The following is a 20,770-nucleotide window of genomic DNA, read 5'->3' as shown; positions in this document are numbered from 1 at the left end:
CAGCATGGCTGTCGGAGCACATTTCTACATAAAACAGGGCCACAAACTTCTGACCAATCACACAACACTTCACACAGAGCTCTGTAGGAAATAGTTCATCCTGGTCCTGGATGGTGGAGAAGCAGAGGCGGCGGCTTCCTACAATCGGAAGTCTGGGAGAGCCTTCATCCTGCCCAAACGTGAACCTCCTCCTCAATCCCGACTCTTTTTATGTCTTCAAGAACACAGCGATGTCACGTTTTACATTTTTATTTGAAGCTATTTTTAAAACCACGCATCATTTTTGTTCCACTTCACAATAATGAGCTGCAAAAAGTCCCAAGTTAAAGGCAGATGAATGCTTGTTAGTAGACAAGAACTGTTCGTGTGGAAACATCTGTATTCTCCAGGAGAGCAGGSTCTTTTTTATAATTCATCATCAGCTCCGGCAGACTGACAGGAAGGAAGGCTCAGTCTGCTGACACTGAGGCAAAGAGCAGCCAGAGATGATAGCGGAGCCAGACACAGACCTGTCTCTCTCACTCAGACAAACTGCATACTGTAGCACCTGAAAAGAAGCACCTGGGCACTGGTGGACTCGTGGAAAATGAGGCAGTAGTCTCCTCCTCTCTCCCCTCTTTGCAAAGTTTCTCCAGTGACTGACACTTCCAGTCCACTGGGACCAGCAGTGGCTCAGAAAATCACCAGGCTTCAAGTAGTGCTGGATAAGCTAAAAAATCCCTGTCATAAATTGCTGGTGGAGGTGGTTCGGATATGCTTAAAACGGCAGACAGGTGGGATAACGTCGTCTCAGTTCTCTCACGCTATAAACTACAATGACACTCATTAGTTTGGGGTTTATTGACGAGTCCCTTTGCTCTGTCAAAGGTGACGACGGCAGGCAGAACAGCTGTCAGTCCATAAAAGCCTCATCACCCAAGCTCTGCTCCTCATTATGTAGGTCATCCTCTGTTTTTTTTTTTTTTTTTTGCTGCAGCAACACAAATTCCTGTAACTCTCTGACTGCAGCTCACCTACTTACCAGCTTAAGCGTGCACAACAGCGCTCCCGGTTCGCCACTTTGCCTCTGTCCATTTTTATGCCTAAGTACCGATCAGACATAAGTTTCTCCCCGGCGGAGACGGTAAATTACACCGACACAGAGATACAAACAGTTCTGATAAGTCCCAGCATCCTCCTGGTGAAGAGGAGAAATATGCATAACCGCRGAAAGGGTTCAATTTCATCGAGTTTTTCCCCTTCGGTCGTTTCCGCGGCAAATGTCACCGGGAGTGCTGAAGTTTTAATATTTACAGGTTAACATCTCAGAGCCCAGCGGGGAGGTGTGGGGCGGCGATGGAAAGAGGGGGAGAGTAAATCAATGATAAGTGAGAGTGCATTATGCTAAAGTCTGCTGCATGTAATATTTATAGGGGAGGGGAGGAACATCGCCCRAGTGTTTGTCTGTGTGCGTGTACATGCATGTGCTGATCGGGAGTTTTGCGACGTACCTGGCTGGGGGATTTCTGCAGCTGTCACACTCGGAGCTTCTGAGGAGGAGCAGGGCCTGCGGTCCCAAAGCAACGCTTCAGCTGCAGCAGCATTAGCTCTCTGACAGCTGGAAGAGAAGCTCCTGCTGCTTTTCTTCTCCTGTGAAGTGTCTCCTCCAAACTTCTCCTGCCAGAATCTGCACGTATTGTACTACAAACGCTGCTCTCATCCTCCTGGAGTGAGCTCTCAAATCAGCTTCTCTCAAGTTACCTGTGGATTAGACTCAGAGTGGGTTTTTACTGCGCGCTGGTTGCTAGCAACATGAGCTGGTTGTGGTGACGCAGTTTTTAAAGTTCTTATCAATCAGTCAAGCTTATTTGAATAGCACGTTTTAGCAACAACAAGGCAGTGTCAAATGGTTTACATCATAAAAGCACAAAAATACAAAATCGTGGAAGACGGGGTCAACAACTGAAGCATTAGGTTTTGTCAAGTGCCATAGTTACACATGAGAATGTTCATTAATGTTTCATTTATAATGTTTCAAAAGCGACTCTGAACAGGTGGAGTTTTAGTTTAGATTTGGAGGAGTTCAGTGTTTTGGCTGTTTTGCAGTTTTATGGAAGTTTGTTCCAGATTGGTGGTGCATAGAAGCTGAATGCTGCGTCTCTGTGTTTGATTATAAGAAAACAAGAAATCAAACTTTATGCTTCCACATATAATTACATTTATATTTATATTTACAATGTTCATGAGAAAATGCTGGTCTTTTCATCCGTCCGTCCATCCATTGTTCCTCCATCCATCCATTCATCCAACTATCCAGTCATCCTTCCATCCATGTGTTTGTTCATCCATCTAACCATCCTTCCCTCTGTCCATTCATTTGTCCAGCCATCTTTTCTATCACTTTATTCATCCAATCATCCAAGTAAAACTGAATGATTTTTCACTAGAGTTGTTAATCTCAATCCATTTCAAATTTCAACATATATTTTACTGTCTAAAAGTTAGAAATAATTTCAGTGATTMAAGGCTAAACTGTTGGTCTTTTTCATTTAATAAGCTGCTGATAGCTGGATAAAATTTGAGATCTTAACTTTCATTCTGCCTTGGATTGGCTCGTAGAACTGATTCTTCCTATTTATTCATCACAATTAATTTTCAGACATTATTTTGCCAAAAAAAAAAGTACTTGTAATTTTTTTTTCTGAAGTTAATTTGACAGCCCCGTCTTGAAAGCGAACAAAGCACTGGATCTGCGTTCCCTTTGTTTGTGTTTATCTACCCCAGCATCTAGAGCCCTCCTCATTTCCTCATGAGTGCCATCAAGTGCACTTCTACCCAGCAACATCCCCATATCAACTCTCCATCTTCGCATCCTTATAGAAACATAAATTGGCCGGGTGGAAGCTTGGCATGATCCTCCCATCGGTCTATTTACCATATAATGCCAAGTGTTATTGTGTTACTGAAGTCCTACACACCAGCTGTCCTGCTTCTCAGTCTCCCTCTCTCAAACTTCTCAACAGTGTGTATCCTCCCTCAGGGACAAGTGTGGGAGGGAGCAGAGTGGGTGGTTCAATCGGGTTGGGTAGCTACCGGATAGAATGGAAGTGACTGGAGAGGAGGCTGAGGTCTTACGGTTTAATTTAAGGCATGCCACCGCATGCAAAGCAGAAGGACAGAGAGAATACACATGGACTGGCGCTGAACRTCTGGACGACAGAATCGGACTTTTTCAATTCCGCAACACTTAAATGTTCTTGCTAAAATCTATACATGCTTTGGCTCCAGACAAAATTTTTGTCTATGTTTGTTAAGGAATTTTAAATTCATCTAAATTTTATAAATCAAAGCTGGTTGAGGATTTAGAAACACTAACGACACACTGTGGTGGATCTGGAAACTTTTACATGGAGGGAAAAACGGTTCTGGTGGATCTCCTCTGTCAAGTATGTGAGGAATGGAAAGAGAGGCAACAAAAAGTCCACAAAACACTAAAACCTTTATTGCATTACTGTCTCTTGGAAGAAAACAGACAAGTTTTAGGTGTAGCTGTAGTTATTTATTTTTATTTTATACAAATTTTAGTCTTTAAAATACCGGAATTTGCACTTAGTTTTCTTCTTAAGCTATTAGTTCCACTGGCAGATTATAAAACTTAATTCAAGACATTTTTCAGTGAAATAATCTGCCAGTCAAACTAGTATTTTTTATCAATATTACGGAATTATTTACTGAAAACAAGCTCCTTTTCTTGCTAAAAAGTTACTTTTAAATTAGTTTTGTCTTATTTCAAGSGTACTATAATCTAGGCCAAAATTACTTGGTGAGTTTTAGTGTTTTTGCAGTGTATGACGCAACAGAAATCTGCCTGTAAGGTGGTTGAGGCTTCTTCATGTTCTCCACTATGATGGTTCATATCTGATGATGTAATATCTTCAAACAGCCAAATTAGGGTTTGATTTTCTTCAATCAAGTGAAAAGTGTAGAAATTCTCCAGCAGCTAATTATTCAATGAAAAAGTTTCACTTTTAATCTAAAAGCTAAAACCTTTCACCCTAAAAATGATTTGAACCACAATAAGATTGGTGGATTTATTCTTATGTTCTCACTGAACACCATATTCTGTCTTATTCATTTAAACAGGGCACCTTTTTTGTGGTCACTTTGGTTTTCTTTTAGTCTCTCCTAAAGACCTGGGGATGCTTAATTGCTAGTATTCTTTTTGCCAAGCTATCTCTGGGGTAGCTTAACATTTCTTCTACACATAAATTCGAAGCGAAAGCAAAGGATTACTTTGGAGTTTGGTGACCTGATTTTTAACTGGGTGCCTCCCTGTTATTAAATGTTCTTACTTCCTAACTGATAAGAACAGCACAAACACTTTGTTCGTGTGTTGTGCTGCTTCTTCGCTCAGCATGTGGCTGCATAATTCTCTGTGTCTCCAGGTAATTTGGCCCAGCGCAGGAGAACGCACAGTTGTGGAGATTTGCATTCACTAATTAATTTGTCAGAAGTAATTCTTTTTCACGTGGCGCTTGATTAAAACCAACCAGATTAATAATTAAATCCAACCCACAATTATTGCTCCGTGAAGTTTTAAATATTAGAGGCATTGAATGGCTGTCTGCTCATTTATTTTGATGTTCAGCAGACACTTTTGGGTCTGGTTCCGGGGAGAAAGGTCGCTGCTGAACAGATGAGACATGGCGGTAATTACACTGAGCTTTGCCACACACTCACCACACACAGTGACACTTCGGTTTTAGTCTTATTGTTTTAAACCTTTTACATATGCGTACAGTTCTATGCAAGAATATTGAATCATTGCTCTCTTACTTAGATTGACTTACTAGTTTTTCTGGTCTAAAGGATAGAAAACAAATAATTTTTTAATTTTTTGACAGATTGGGCCTAATGTTCCTCCTGTTTTACGATCATAATGTAATATATTTAAGGGGTGCATTCACACCAGCCCTGTTAAGTCCACTCTAATTGAACTCTAGTTCTTTTCTCTAGTTCATTTGAAGAGGTGTGAATCTGTAATCAGACTCTGATGTGGACCAAAAAAGCGAATTCTGGTTTGTCTGCAACCCTAGAGGTTGGTTTGGTTGAAGTGAACTCTGTCTCGGTTTGAATGCATATGTGAACACCAAGTGGACCGGAGACCGCTCCAAAAGCAGGAAGTGAACTATAGCCCAGGGCATTCTGGGTAAATACAACCAAAACAAACGCAAGAGTCTAGCGCTAGTGGAAGAAATGTCTTCAAGAGAAATCTTACAACCGCTAAAATCTGACACAATTAGTGTCTTCTTTATTGGTTTTCATGTCTCCTTCAGTGGTTCATAGTGAAGCGCCACCACAGGCGAGGAGGGGAACAGGTTTTTCAATTAGATTAGATCTTTTGACACAGTGCAATGTGAAAGCGAACCGCAGCAGCTGAAAACGTAACAAATGTTGCAACTTTGGTCCCCAATCGAACAGAGTCCACCAGACCACATCGCCGAACCGGACAGCAACTTCATCTTTATTTTGCCTTAGAATTTGTTACATTTAAGGCTTTGTTCTCAAAAGTTCAGGATTTCATAAAAAATCTGGAACATATTTTAAATTTAGCATGTGTTGGATATATTTTTAAGAACTCTTAGCTCTTCATAGCCGCTGTTTTATTTGTCAGATTGCAAAAGGACTCGAGTTGTTTGAGAACATTTAGAAAAGAAAACTGAATTCCTTCTCTTTTCCTGTGTTTCTCTTTCTAAGGGCCCATGCAAGAGACCGTCTTTGACTTCTGGCGGATGGTGTGGCAGGAAAACACGGCAGCTATAGTTATGGTGACCAACCTGGTGGAAGTGGGCAGGGTGGGTATTAATTACAATCACTCAAACCGCAGATCTCAAACAAGATTATCTCACTCTCGGGTCGACTGACAGCCCGATTGTATCCCAAGGCTAGCCAAGCCATCTTTTATGTTTTTTAATGTCTTTGAACATCAGTGCCCAGATGTTTGTGTGTGTGTGTGTCCATGTGTGAGTGTATCCTGACTTAGTGAGGCGTGGGACTCGTGAGCCGCCAGCTCTTTCTCCATCTATCTGATCAGTGAGAAGTGAAAAGAAACTGATTGATGGCCTTCATTACCAGAGAGGCATCCAGGCGACTGACTACTGTTTCATCTGAGTGGCTCTATAACAGAAGATTAGACTCTGCTCAAGCCGCCAGCTCTTACAGAGCCCTTCGGAAAAGAAACGTCTCCTAATGTCGTCCTCATTGGGCAAAAGAAGGGGACTCTTATTAACTCAAGAAGATGTTTTATGCTTCTAAGCTAACCTTAGAACCTTAACTGACTTTTTTTTAAGGCTTATATCATCATTTTTACATATTTTTTCTTTTCAGACTTGTATCTCATAGTAGTTAAATAAGATTTTTTCCCCCAAAATTTAGAAATATAAAACAGTTACTTTGTAGTGACAGTATATTAGACATCAAATCTGTGAAAAAAATTGAGCTCCTCTGCCTTTTCCTGAGGTCACAGAAACAACCAATCAGAGCCAGGAGGAGGGTCTTAGCGCTGTCAATCATGCTGCTGTACACAAATTACCACAATAGAAAAATGTGTTAATATGTCTCATATAATCTAATTAAGTTTGTTTACATGAGTTCAATAAACTTAATTTGAGTACTTGTGACCAGATAATGCAATATATTTAAGATGGATCGCTTGTTTTATTTTTTTCAGCATATTCTTTTCAGAAAAATCTGTTTGTCAAGACAGCAATTCATTCTCATTTTGCAGCCGTAAGCAGCAGACAAAGTGGAAAAAGCCACTTTGGAAAAGTGATTCCTATATGGCAGTGGTTTCTTGTTCAGATGCCATGATCCTGTTTTTATGTCAGAAAACTGTTTGGAAATTTTTCATCCACACTGAAAGAAAACCAAAAAACTGATTTATGTTTAATTTAGGGTTGAATATTTTTATACTGCAAAGGCACGAGTATTACAAAGTATTTTTGGTCTAGTTTCTAGTACTTTTGAAATAAGACATAATTAACTTACATAATTAACTCTTACATCTTGCTAATTAATAATCAGCAAGATGTAAGAGTTTGTTTTAAGTGAATAATTCCTTAATATTCATGAAAATTATTTATATTTTGTTGATAACATGAGGAAAATATGTTAGAAGTGAAATAATATGCCAGTGGATCAAGACATTTCCCCATAATGTTTGTTACAATATTGCGTTTTTAATATAACATTTTTCCCATGAGTTAAAATGTCATATTAAAAATGCCATGTTATAACTTATAAAATGGGGGAAAATGTCATGCTTCACTGGTAGATTATTTCACTTTTTACTGGTATTTTTCATTAGTATTAAAGGTTTATTGACTTAAAACAAGCTCCAAAAGTTACTTGTAAGTTAGACGTGTCTTATTTTATGTACTTGAGATATTTGCATTAGAAACTTAACCAAAAATACCTTTTGTGTTTTTGCAGTGTATAAAATACGACATAGGCCCTTTAACGAGAACAAGTGGTATTAGTCAGAACAAAGCCTTTGTTCTAATTTGTTCCACTTAACCTCACACTTTGTTTCTTGTAAAGTTGATTATAATCGAGAGAAAACGAAGGTCTTAACGATTAGACTGCCCAGGGTTTTTCTTCAAAGAATTGTAAACGCTTCTGAGCTAAAAACACCCTAAAGTTATGCACACCTTCGTTTTGCTGATGCGCATTTTTTGGTGGGGGCTTAAATGTATCGGAGCTGATAATGATTCATGGCCCCATCTCTAGGTACCTCATTAAGCTTCTCCTCTACAGTAGCTTAGCCCAGCCCCACCCCGCCCCACACCTTCTCCACACCTGCTTAGCTGCAGCAGGGCCCTCTGCGGGACTCTGGCCCCCCGAACCGTCTGTTATATGATCCTTGTCCAATGGCGGGCAGCAGCCAGAGATGGTGGCTCCGCAGTGGGGCCCTATAAAATCACTCTGCCATATCACAGCGGGCCATCTGCTCGGCACAGTTGCTGATGCACTCTGGGAAGCCCTGGCACACGCTCAGAGGAGCGCACGTAGCTTCTGTCCCGGCACTTCCAAACGCACAGGGGCGGCACACGGCGCACTTTGATGTATGAGAGGTTTGATTTTGGAGGTTACCGTTTGGGATGAGATGATGCTTTTTATGCCTTGTGAAAATATTCGTACCTCTTGAATTTTAACACGCTTTGTCACATTAAAACTACAAACTTTAATGGGTTTTTTTCCTTAGAATTTTATTTGTTAAAGGATAGCTTGTAATTGAGTTAATTTATTAAGTTGATTTATCTTATTGGTCGACGAACAGAGGTGGACAGAGTACCCAAAAATTATACTTAAGAGCAGCACTACTTTTAACATATTTTACTCAAGTAAAAGATAAAACTCTACTCAAGTACTGAGTAACTGATCAACTTATCAGTCATTTAATATTTAAAAATTACATAATCAGATGGACCACAATATAAAGTTAAGTGAAAAATGTGATACTTTAAGGACGAAAGTGGCAAAAATTCATGTAAGCGACAAAAAATAAAATCATGCAAAAGAAAATGTTCCCAAATCAGTTTGTTTCAGTAAAAAACAAAGTTTTAACAGAAACTGCAGGAAATTTTTGTTTAAAACATGTTTGCTTTTCACTGGGTGGAGAATTCAGAAATTTTACTCAAATAAGAGTAGAGATACTTCATAACAAATTTACTTGAGTAAAAGTAAAAAGTACAGTGTAGTAAACATACGTTTTCAAAAAGTTACTCAAGTAAATGCAACTAGTTGCTGCCCAACTCGATTGACGACTAACCATTAATTGATAAGCAGCCGTTCTCTTAAAAACCTCAGTTTACCGTGAGCAATTTCACTGTAAACTCAATTGTTCTGTGAAGGTTTTGCATCATTTGCAGACCTTGGAACAAATTTGTGTGACTTTCAAACAACAATTTAAAAATGTGTCTTGCCACCACTGATGACACACATGGACACGTTTTGACAATTTCTGCTTAAATCTTTTTAATCCAAAGATCTTGCCGTTTACCATCCATGTTTTCTGTTGTTCCATTTTATTCTCATAGCATTGTAAACAGACATCCAGCAACTTTTACTCCAAAGGAAAACAACAGTGGATTAAATATAGCTGAAAATCTGTGCTTTTGAAGTTACAGTGACTCATCCCACTCCTCTCGCAGAAAATACACAAAAACCAACAAAACAGAAAAACATTCACCAAAAGAAAAAAAAAAAAACAATTAGGAAACTAATTGCCTTCTTTTTATTGAGAGAAACGTGCAAGACCCTTTTTATGTCCCCTGTCAGCAACGCTTTTACAGATGCATCTTCTAATAAAAGCAAACTACTTTGTTATTTCATCAAATTATTTCATTTTTAGTTTATTGCCAAGCAGGTAAAAAAAATAATCAGAAAACACTTTTTAATGTCTTTGTTGAAGCTATTAAGTACTTTCAACTTGCTCAACAAAACGTTTGGACACCAGTAGAAGTTTTAATGCAACCTTGCATAAAAATGTAGTTATTTACCAAATAATGCTAAGTTGACACTTTTAATGCACTTTTGCATTATAAGTGTCACTATTTACCAAAAGACACTTCTTTTACTCAAGTTTATGACAGTGTATTGTCAGTCTTATGCACACCCCTTCAAATAAAGTGTTACCAAAAATTGCAATAAAATAAATTAAAGCTCATAGTTGTAATGTAAAAAGATATATCTGAGGCGTATTTTGTCAAGGCGCTGTACCTTATTGAGATTAGAGAGATGAGTTGAGAAGAGGTGTCCTCGCAGTCACACACGCCTGTGAGTTTGCCCACGAATGAACATCTGGCATATTTTAGCCCAAAGGCCGGTTCCCTCCAAACCAGGTGACTGATTCAGAGTGATCTAATAAGGTAATGGCTTTTGGCTAATTCAATCTAGCTGGAAGCGGACGGTGGATTTGTGATTGTCATCGGGGATTAGTCATCAGGGGTGTCACAGAGAGAGAGAGAGAGAGAGAGAGAGAGAGAGAGAGAGAGAGAGAGGGTCCTGAAATCCTCCTCCTCCCCCCCAAACCTCTCTTACTGTGTCACTCCACAAACCAAAATCTCATTTCATTCGTAATCAGCGCAGAGATGCCAGAGACGAAAATTAAATCTGCTTGTGGCCGACGTTGCGTTTATCCCTCATCAAAAATTATCAGTCTCTGATATACCTCCGTGATCTCAATCTCTATTACCAGCCGTACTCCACCAGTACCAACGGTTTAATTGAACGGGGGGGAGTGGCGGCGGTAGGGGGGTAATTTTGCGCTCTTATGATACCTGATGCAAGTAATATTTCCGATGGGGTGTTTTAGATTTCTGTTGGGAAATCTGTTTTAAACAGCTGAGGGTTTATTATTTCATGTCATTACTGGATTGTCATTAGACCTCCTCGCTGTACCTTTTTTTTTTCTCCGTTTTTGTCCTATTTTTTTTACACACTGGAAATCAAGAGGGAGACATGTTAGACTCCCTTGAGGTCCTCTTTGTTCTCCTGCAGCCTTGCGTGCAATCCACCTTTAGAGTCATTTTCACGTTATCGACGTGAGAATGAAAAAGCAATAAGGTGCGAATGAACCCTCCGCCGATACATAAGATACCCATTAACAGCGGATCCTTGACCGGGGGACGAAACTAATATGAAGCAAATCTCATTTTGATTTGAAAGAAATGGCTCAGAAACTGAAATATCAGGTGGCAAATTGGAGGTAATGTTATGTGACAATCTTTATGAGGGGGGAAAATGCACTGGTTTAAAGCGGTGTTAGCATAAAAGAGATGATGTTTGGTGTAAAAAAAAAAAAAAAAAGTTTGCTTTCTGGCCCTCAGGTGAAGTGCTGCAAGTACTGGCCCGACGACACGGAGATCTACAGAGACATCAAGGTGACGCTGATCGAGACCGAGCTGCTGTCGGAGTACGTCATCAGAACCTTCGCTGTGGAGAAGGTAGGCTTATGTTTCGCTTTCACCTCGTCTCGAGTGCATTTAACCTTTCGTACAGCGGGAAATTACAAACACTTAGGTTTTTTGTGCCTCTAAGTGATACTGCAGAATAAATTATGTCAAGAGGGATTTTTTTCAAAACTTCTTCTGTGCTCTGAAGGACGCAGAAAAGTGATTAAGCTTTGACTTTTATCAGCAGCTTATCAAGGCCTCAGAAACGCGGTGCCACTTAATCTGATAATACTTTTGTGAAATGCTGCATGCAGCTTCTTGAAACGATTAATGCACCTTAAACATTTTATCCTGCTTAAGGCCGCAACTAAGGATTATTTTACTTATTCTTCTGACGATTAATTAAAATAATTTGCACGTTCTGCAGATTTTTGTGGGGGTTTTTTACACACTATTAGAACTACATTAAAAGATCCAAATAACCAAATAATTCAATTCCTTTTTCAAATTATAAACTAAACATTTTATTGCCTAAGATACGAACAGTGGACTCTTTAAACAGACGATATGAGTTGGAGTGGAATAGTTGAGATTGAAAAGTATCCAGATCCAGTTTACTTGTAAAGCATGTTTAAAAACGGCAAGCTTGCCCAAAGTTTTGCAAAAGGATAAGATTATTCATGTGTTAAGATGGCCTAGTCAAAGTAGAAATGCAGCTGAAAATCTGTGGGAAAACTTCCACCATCCAATCTGACTGAGCTTCAGCCGTTAATATAACTAAACCCCATCAAAATAGTATCCATCCAATTTTATTTACAACGGCTGAACAATCATTATTCCTTTAAAGATAACAAACAACAAAAACAGCGACTATAAATAATTAATAAAGTAGTAATCAACAATAATCATATGTTTATATGATCATTTGAACAGTTTTATATAAGTTAATTATCCATATTATTCCTCTTTACACACACGTGTGTGTAGATCCAAACTAAAACAGAACAATCAAAGTAAACTGATGTAATTGAAAGAAGCAGCCGGTTCTTCGGCGCTCTCTGTATTAAATAAAAGGTTTTCCGGTGGGAATCCTCCGGAATAATTAGCTCTCCCTTCAGATGTTGGTTGGTTACCGCTGAGGCACAAACAGCAGTTTGGGTTACAGTCCCACTGTGAGGAGCTGCAGCCTGCTGAGAGTCAGGTTTTCTGCACTGAGTGTTTTATAAACATCCACAGCATCCAGGTAGTCAAGTGTTGCTCCCTGGAATCTGAAAGGCGTGACACAGAAATGCTTCAGGTTCAAGGCTGCATTCCCCTTTGGATGATACTGTTTGCTGATAGATACTGGAAATTTTTTTTTCATCCTTCCTACTCTTGCCTCCATGTCGTCCGTGTTTGCATTTAATTCACTGCTGTATTTGCTCTGTAAGGACCTCTCGCAGCGTGTGTGCTGTGTTTTTCTGCCCGGCGCTCTGTGTGTTTAACTCGATGACTCCTGTTCCTCAGAGAGGCGCTCACGAGATCCGGGAGATCCGGCAGTTTCACTTCACCGGCTGGCCGGACCACGGCGTGCCTTACCACGCCACGGGCCTGCTGGGGTTCATCCGCAGGGTCAAGTCCAAGACGCTGACCAACGCTGGGCCCATGGTGGTTCACTGCAGGTGTGTGAGGAAACTGAGCTCTTTGTTCCCGCTGCTGTTTTACCAAACTCCCTTTTTTTTTGTCAGGTTTTTGGGAAGTTTTTGGAAGAGAAAACTCAGATTTAGGCAAACTTTGCAAATCTTTTGTTTCAGTTGGGAGGAATGTTGAGGAAGCTTGAAAACAGAAGTAATTTAGACAGCATTCACATTCACCGTCCTTTTTTCTGTCCATGTCCCTGTATCTTCAATTTCCTTCTTTCATTCCTTCTGTCTACATCTCAAACTTTTCTTTCCTCTCTATTTCTTTTCTTTCTTTGTTTACTTGWGTTTTTCTTTTTCTTGCTTGACCTCATTCCTTGCGTCTTGCTGTTTCTCTTCAGGTTCTTTCCTTTCTGTCTTCCCTTCCAGTTTTTACAGAGTCCATATTTAAAGTCTTTTTACTGTGCAACTATGTGCCATAAAGTCATGATGTATTTTATGTTTTATAGTTTACAATAAACGTAGTAAACGACTGGAGAAAAGTCTGTGGTTTTTACATGGGAAATGTGTAGGGACTGTAGGATTTGTTCGGTTATCAGTCAGTAATTAATGCTATGAAATTTATGAATTAACTTTACACAGTTTGACAAAAAGAACCGAAAGATATTTGGTAGGATCCCATTTAATGTGCAGCAGATCACTAAAAACATTCCTAAACGTGTTTCCAAATAGGAAATATAACACAGAGAAGCATAGATATGTAACTTGTTTCTTTAATATGTTTCATTTTAAACAGTTTTTAATCAAAACATTACAAAATAAACACCCATTTAGTGCATGTTGACCTGCAGGTCATGTGCTGCAGAGCAAAAACTTTTACCTGTATGTTCATTTATTTTTTTCGCTGTTGCATTTTTCATGTTGTAATTGGCCAGATGTTTCCAGTGTGCAGCAGAAATGGAGTGCAGAGAGCCAGTTGAAACGCTTTGCATTTACAGCTCAGTGTTTCTCCTGTACGTATATCACTCAGCAGCAATGCTGCATTCACAGATGTGCACCTTCCTCTCATTACATGCACTAAGGCACAGATGCTAGAAACTCTGTTTTATCAAGCAGAAGATTTTGTCTCTTTTTTTAACAGAGGAACATCAGATTTAAAATTTAAAATTATGTTTTAAATTTTGACCTATAGGGTCAGAGGTGATTTGCTGCATGGTAAACTTTTAACCTGCATTTATGGACGCAGCAACAAACTGTGGTCAGTGATTGATTTTTTTTTCTGATAGATTTTTTTTTTTCACTTGCGAGTGTAAATGTTGAGTTGGGGAGCGTATCCAACACCGGTTTATTTGAATTTAAAGTGAGCAGAGACCATAAAACAACTCATTCTGAAAGAAATGAACTGATCTATCCTAACCTGTTCAAGGAAGAACATTTAAGAGAAAAAAACTGGCTGTTCACATCTGATCTGTCTGAAATTAAAGCAGTCATAGAAAATGATTTTGTTTGTCTGCGTGCAGTGCTGGTGCCGGTCGGACCGGCTGCTTCATCGTCATCGACATCATGCTGGACATGGCGGAGAGGGAAGGCGTGGTGGACATTTACAACTGTGTGAGGGAGCTGCGCTCACGGAGAGTCAACATGGTTCAGACTGAGGTATGGTCAGCCTGCTCTCCCAGTAACCTCAGCAGCAGAAGTGAGTAGAGAACCAAACAACTGTTCGCAAGTAGGAGTAGCACCACTTCAACATATTTTCAATCAATCAAAAGTAAAAATTAGTGGGTGGGAGAAAAAGGTACTTGGCAGAAAGGCTTCAGAGTAACTGATTATATCATCTGACTTGGTGTATAAAAATGATTATTAACACTTTATTTGAAAGGGTGTGCATAAGACTGACAGTACTCTGTCATAAACATGACAAACATCTGTTATAAACATAAAGCAGTCCTCAAATGTCTACGACTGTTTTAGTTGCACTAAAAGTTGCATTAAATGTGCCAACTTCGCTTTAAGTGTCATTATTTACCGAATGACACTTCAGTAATAACCATTCATGAAAACTCCTTCATGTTCAGAGCAGGTGTTATATCGTGTTTATGACAGTATTATGTCAGTCTTATGTACACCCCTTCAAATAAAGTGTTACCAGCTATTTAACTAAAAAGCACTGCAAAAACAGAAAATCTTACCAAGTATTTTTGTGCAAAGATCTTAGTACACTTCAGATAAGAAAAAAGCTAATTTACAAGCAACTTTTCAGCAAGAAATAGCAGCTGGTTTTAAGCTGGTTTTAATATTTACAAAAATGTTCTACTTCCACTGGCAGATTTTTTCACTTATAACTAATACTTTTTCATCGATATTAAGCGATTTAAACTTCTAATTCTTGCATAAAAGTTACTTGTATGTTAGTTTTGTCTTATTTCAAATGAACTGCGATATCTTCACCAGAAACTAACATTGAGGATCATTTTGTGTTTTTGCAGTGGGACAAAAATAAAAAGACTAAAATAAAATAAAAAAATTAATAACATTACAAAATAACAAATCAAAGAAACTGTCGAAAGCTTCATTCTGTGAAGTTATCCAATTATTCAAGCATCCAGAAATACATGATTATTACTGGAGTAAAAGTAAAACGTACAGCGTTGTAAAACTACTCCTAAAAGTTCATTTTTTCCGGAAAGTTATTCAAGTAAATGTAATGGGCTTGTCCACAAAACAAACCAGGAAGTCTAGGGATGAAAYGCAACAGCTTGTAGCCGCCTAAAGTGGATCAAGTATTATCAACATTTAATTCTCCTCCTTAGCCCGYTCTACGTCAAGACAAAAGCTTAAAATTTAAAGAAAAAAAAACGCCTTCATATATTCTTTTGAGTGATTTATTTGTGATTCATTTTGCAGCTGAGTGGAGATCTCATTCTCCTAATTTTGCCGTTCAGTTATTATGTCAATTATCTTTGAAAATCCAGCATAATAATTTGTGTCATTTAGTGCAAAGTACCTGCTCAAATTTCAAATGTGAACGTTTCATTAACACATTTCAAAACCATCCGATTTAACGGGAGTTCTGCTGTGTTTGTCTTTCAAACCATCAATTTGTCGCCAACACCTTTTTTTGTTGTTTTTTTTTTTTAATGGATCATCTCTTAGACATTTATTAAACTGCGCACAGAACGATTTCCCAGGGTGCTCGGTGTGAGTGGTTGGCACTACATTCTGTAATAACGGGGTTTAGAGGCTTTGAAYAGAAAGCATTTAGTTCATATCAGTGACTGAAAACATTCCTGGCCCGTTTTCCAGCTTTTCTCCGGTGCGGACTTCCCTGAACGCCGGCCATCTGGAGATGTCCATCGTGTCGTTGAATGCATCATTTCCCTGTAATTCTCTTTAAATCACAGGCGTCATTGGGCTTAATGGGCAAATGTTTCATCGTTGACGTCCGAATGGGGATTTGAGCAACCGGAGACCAAACGTTGAGTCACTCTCCTGAAGTTCAGTGACCTTCAAAGCGCGCGCGTACGCGGGTGTTTTCCCTCGCAGGTGTTCAGGCTCATTGGCTCGGCTCCTSCGCCTGCAGCCAGACACCAACACTCCACCGCGGTTTAATTCGCCCATGAAAATGTAATGCGCCGCYTTTAATACTTTATGAGCTCAGATAGGTTCCATCAACCTGTAAATTGATAAACATCTGACCTGCTGACCCGGCCCAGGGCGCGCAGGCTCTCAGTCGACGGTTCACGTTTGGACAGATAGCAAACGGCTTTTTCTGTTTGCGCGTGTAAATCAGTGACCCCTGTGTTCGAGTGCGGATTTTGGTACAAAGTGACAAGGAAGTGTCAGCTGAAAATGTCACTTCGGAATAGATTTGCATCAAGCTTCAAGCTGTGTCACCGTCTCCAACGCTTGAGTGATTGACTCCAGGAGGAGGAAATCTGCTGTAATTTCCTGCTTCGGTCTGCGTGAGAGCTGCTTTCATTGTCCAGGCTTCATGCTTATTCACAGAGGCATGCAAAAATACCCATACCTCTGGAGCCATTTCACATTTCATCACATCAAAACCACAAACCTGGATGTATTTTACGACAAAGTAGCACATACATTTGGAGTGCAATCAAACTAGCATGTGGTTTTCAAATTAAAAAAGCAAAACATGCATTTACATTTATCATCTTTGAGCCAATATGTCTGTTGGTTTAATTTCGGAGTTTCAGAATAAAAGGGATGAGAGGTGGGTTTCAATTGTTTATTTGTGGAAAAACGTTTGCAATAATTTCCTCCTCCTTCACAATCATGCACCACTTTATCTGTCACATAAAATCATTTTCAAATGCATCTGCTTTTGCAACGTTTGCACATTACCAAATCATAACCACCCGTGCAAAAGTTGGGTTACATTTTAGGAAAAGGTCAATTTCAGAGAACATTTACTGTTTTTTAGTCCCAGAAAGGATTTAAATAAACTTTGTAACAAAAATATATGTTAAAATATGTAACGTAACCTTTCAGCATAAACAATGTCAAATATTAGCAGGGAAAAAAATGCCAAAGGGCTGAAACAAAAACATGTTAAAGGTCACTGAAATCCTCTCGCTAAAGTGCAGCAGACTCTCATCGCGGATGGTTTTGCTGCTGGTGAAAATAAAATTCTCATATTTTTGTGTCATTGAGGTCTAAGAAACACAAACGTAACTAAAGTTGTTATCTTTAGACCCACAGTTTCAGTTGAGATCAGGCTAAAATCTGTGTGCAGTGATGGACTCTGACCTGAACCTTCAAAGACGCATAAACACAGTTACAAAGTCGGTCTTCTATCACCGGAAACATTTCCAGGATTAGAAGACGAATGTCTTTAATCTCATTAATTACTGCAACAGTGTCCTCAAAGGTCTGCTTAATAAAAATAAAACAGAACGCTGCTAGTCGCATTATCACTAAGACCAGGAAGATGGCGCACATCACCCCCATTATTTATATATATATATATATTATATTTTTATTGGCATTTTCCATATTTCTTTACTTATAAAGCCTATATGAGCAATTCACATTCAACATAAAATAAAATAAACTTTTGCTTGGGAGTTATTTTTCTAGTAGACCTTTAGTCCAATCCAGTTTGTCCACTTTTTCTCTCTATTTTTTGTCTTTTGTTTTGAACAGTGCCCATTTCGTCCTCTATTCTCTGTATTTACATCACCCCAGTTTTAAAGTTATTACAACGCTCCCTGTAGCTCTGAGAATAGACTTTAAATACTGATAGTCAGCTTCTACACACCACAAATCTGGAACAAACTTCCATAAAACTGCAAAACAGCTGAAACACTGATTTCATTTAAATCATTTGTTTAGTGCTGCCAAGTTGAACATYGATCATCAACATGTTAGATGTGTCTCTGCTTGATGATTTGGCATTTGAMAAAATGTGGTGTTTATTGCTGGCCTCATGTTTGGTGATTATAAAACGTTTTTGCTGAAATACAAATAAACTTGACTTGACTAARATGTCTGACGGATCCGCAATGAGGGTGCTGTTTTTTTCAGGAGCAGTATGTCTTTATCCATGATGCCATTTTGGAGGCATGTCTCTGTGGGGACACCACCATCCCCGCCAGCCAGCTCCGGTCCGTCTACTACGACATGATCCGCCTGGACCCGCAGACCAACTCCAGCCCCATTAAAGAGGAGTTCAGGGTGAGAGCTTTACCCAATGTATGGAGAGTGTGTGCAGATTCCTCATAAAGCTTCATCTCAAATGCAGGACCAACAATAGTAAACATGTTCTCTCTTGATGAAAGGCACAACCCCCCTCTGGGCCAATCAGGAGCAGAAATGCATTAATCTGTAATAGTATCACCCCCTCTTGGGCCAATGAGCGTTATATGAGACGCATCATCCCCCCCCTAAGTTTCATCACAGTAACATCAGGGGAGTCAGAGCAGTCGCTAATGGAACTGATTAAAGAATTGCACTGTTAATTACCATAGTGGGAGATAATTAGCACACTCGCGACCCAAGCGCCTACCTTCCTGCGTCGATATGACAGCATGTAATCTGCCTCCATGCGACAGACTCTGAACATGGTGACTCCCACGCTGCGGGTCGAGGACTGCAGCATCGCCCTGCTGCCCCGGAACCACGAGAAGAACCGCTGCATGGACGTCCTGCCGCCAGACCGCTGCCTGCCCTTTCTGATCACCATCGACGGAGAGAGCTCCAACTACATCAACGCCGCGCTGATGGACGTAAGAGTCAAACACGGACTTGGCTCCGTCGGGTTACCCACTTCAGAGATGTAGAGATTCACTGGAAAAACTCAAAAGGAACAAAGTGTGAGGTTAAGTGGAACAAATTAGAACAAAGGCAACGTTCTTACCAGTATCACTTGTTCTTGTTAAAGGGCCTATGTCACATATTAGATCCAGAAAAGCCTGCACTGCAAAAATACTAATGTTTTTGGTTTAGTTTATAATGCAAACATCTTAGGATATTTGAAATTAGACTACACTACTTTACAMGTAACTTTTCAGCCAGATATAGGAGCTTGTTTAAAGTAAATAATTCCTTAATATTAATGAAAAAGTGCTAGTTCCACTGGCAGGTTTTTTTAAGTTATTAAACATTTTTCTCATACGTGAAAAATAAATTACCAGAGAAACTAGTAATTTATCTAAAAATCTATATTTTTTCCTTCTCCTTCCATCTCCTTATTTTTGTAGGAGGCATTACTGAGTTAGATGTTATACWTGCTCTCTTGTTAGAAGAACATTTTTACTAATATATTGTCAACAGAGAAGAAATGTCCAACTATTGGAAACCTCTATAACAGTGTTTCTTAAACTTTTAGGATGACGATCAMTTAACTTATTGGGTTTGTTTTGAGTTATTTACAGATTCTGAACATTTGGATTCCCAGCTTTCCAGTTACGCAAAACAAAGAAATCAAAAAGAAATTGTGTTGTGCGCATTAACATGTCAGGGCTATTTGTAATTTAGAAACAATAAATGAAAAATAAACTTGAGTTGCTTTGGCAGAAACAAAAACCTTCCTCTGCACTATTAAATATATGTTATCCACCCATTTCTAACAATTGCTTGTGATTAAATCATTTTCAATTAAATAAAACTAACGACATGTGAGCAGAGCAATAGCRAGCAAAGKCGGGGAAGAACAAAGAACAGTTCTCACTAACGATTCACTAACGACTCTGTGCCSTTCAAAAGAATCATTAACAGCAGAGCCGTTGAAAAGAATCGAATAGCTAGCTAAAGACACATCATACTCTCAGTACGACTTAGCTTCCTCCGAACATATCAGTTGTTTTCTTTCCACCTGTATCTTCAGTTTTTCTTTTGAATGATTCGGTTTTAAGCCACKTATCCATTATTATTATTTTAAACACAATCCTTTGGTAAGCTAGCTGGAGCGTCGYGCTTTGAGCTGACGTCACGGTAAAATAAATGGCCGCCTCCGTGCAGTACCTTGGAGACCACTAGGGGGCGGCCGCAGTTTGAGAGAGACTGCTCTATCGTTCTTTAAAATCTTGCTTTTCCTTCTCTGTTTCTGCTCCTCCAGAGTTACAAGCAGCCGTCTGCGTTCATAGTGACCCAGCACCCTCTGCCAAACACAGTGAAGGACTTTTGGAGGTTGGTGCTGGACTACCACTGCACATCCATAGTGATGCTGAACGACGTGGACCCAGCACAGGTAACCCAGACCATGTGCTCAAAACCAAGAAACGGTCTTTYAGAAACGTTGCAAGTCTCACACACAAAGTGTGTTTTTTTTTTTTTTCATTACCAGTGTGTGTAAGCCCTGGGAAAACAACACTCKTACTTTTTTAGACACAGTATGGATGCAGCGTGTGTTTGAAATATGGGAGATGCAGCCGAGAGGATGCCATGAAAGCGGAAACAGGCCTGTGGAAGAGGATCTCCAGATTTCTCAGCCCGAGGCTCTGTCATAACACCCGGGGATCAAAGCCTGAAGCCGGGCTGCTTCCCCTCCACCCAAATCCCCTTTCCCTGGGTGACTGACTGACTGACTGGGTAGAAAAGGCCTTTCATTCAATATTCTCACTGTAGCCGGCCCGTCAGGCAGCCAAGAAAGGAGCACAGGTGGGAATGGAAGGAGGACGTGCAGATGAGCGGGAGAGAGCTGGAGCTTTCCTTTCCCTCGCATCAACATCTTTGTTTTTGCATCTGTTAGATTTGTCA

At 39.6% G+C, this 20,770-nt stretch overlaps 1 protein-coding gene across 8 annotated transcripts in view; it reads left to right on the top strand.

Annotated features, from left to right (window-relative positions):
* Window positions 1–20,770, top strand: part of LOC103479737 (protein tyrosine phosphatase receptor type M) — a 199,910-nt gene that overhangs the window by 171,197 nt on the left and 7,943 nt on the right. For 7 of the 8 annotated variants that reach the window (XM_008434348.2, XM_008434355.2, XM_008434356.2 and 4 more), the window contains 7 exons: window positions 5,737–5,834; window positions 10,869–10,985; window positions 12,441–12,595; window positions 14,074–14,209; window positions 18,098–18,247; window positions 18,625–18,798; window positions 20,130–20,261. In XM_008434348.2, coding sequence (XP_008432570.1) covers window positions 5,737–5,834; window positions 10,869–10,985; window positions 12,441–12,595; window positions 14,074–14,209; window positions 18,098–18,247; window positions 18,625–18,798; window positions 20,130–20,261 — 962 coding nt within the window. The remainder of the gene's footprint in view (window positions 1–5,736; window positions 5,835–10,868; window positions 10,986–12,440; window positions 12,596–14,073; window positions 14,210–18,097; window positions 18,248–18,624; window positions 18,799–20,129; window positions 20,262–20,770) is intronic. The other variant, XM_008434350.2, reaches the window with a different exon arrangement.

This window comes from Poecilia reticulata, linkage group LG17 (assembly GCF_000633615.1).
Source record: "Poecilia reticulata strain Guanapo linkage group LG17, Guppy_female_1.0+MT, whole genome shotgun sequence".
NCBI classification, from domain to species: Eukaryota; Metazoa; Chordata; class Actinopteri; order Cyprinodontiformes; family Poeciliidae; genus Poecilia; species Poecilia reticulata.
The sequence above is the reverse complement of the archived record's forward strand: the minus strand, read 5'-3'. Positions and strand labels throughout refer to the sequence as shown.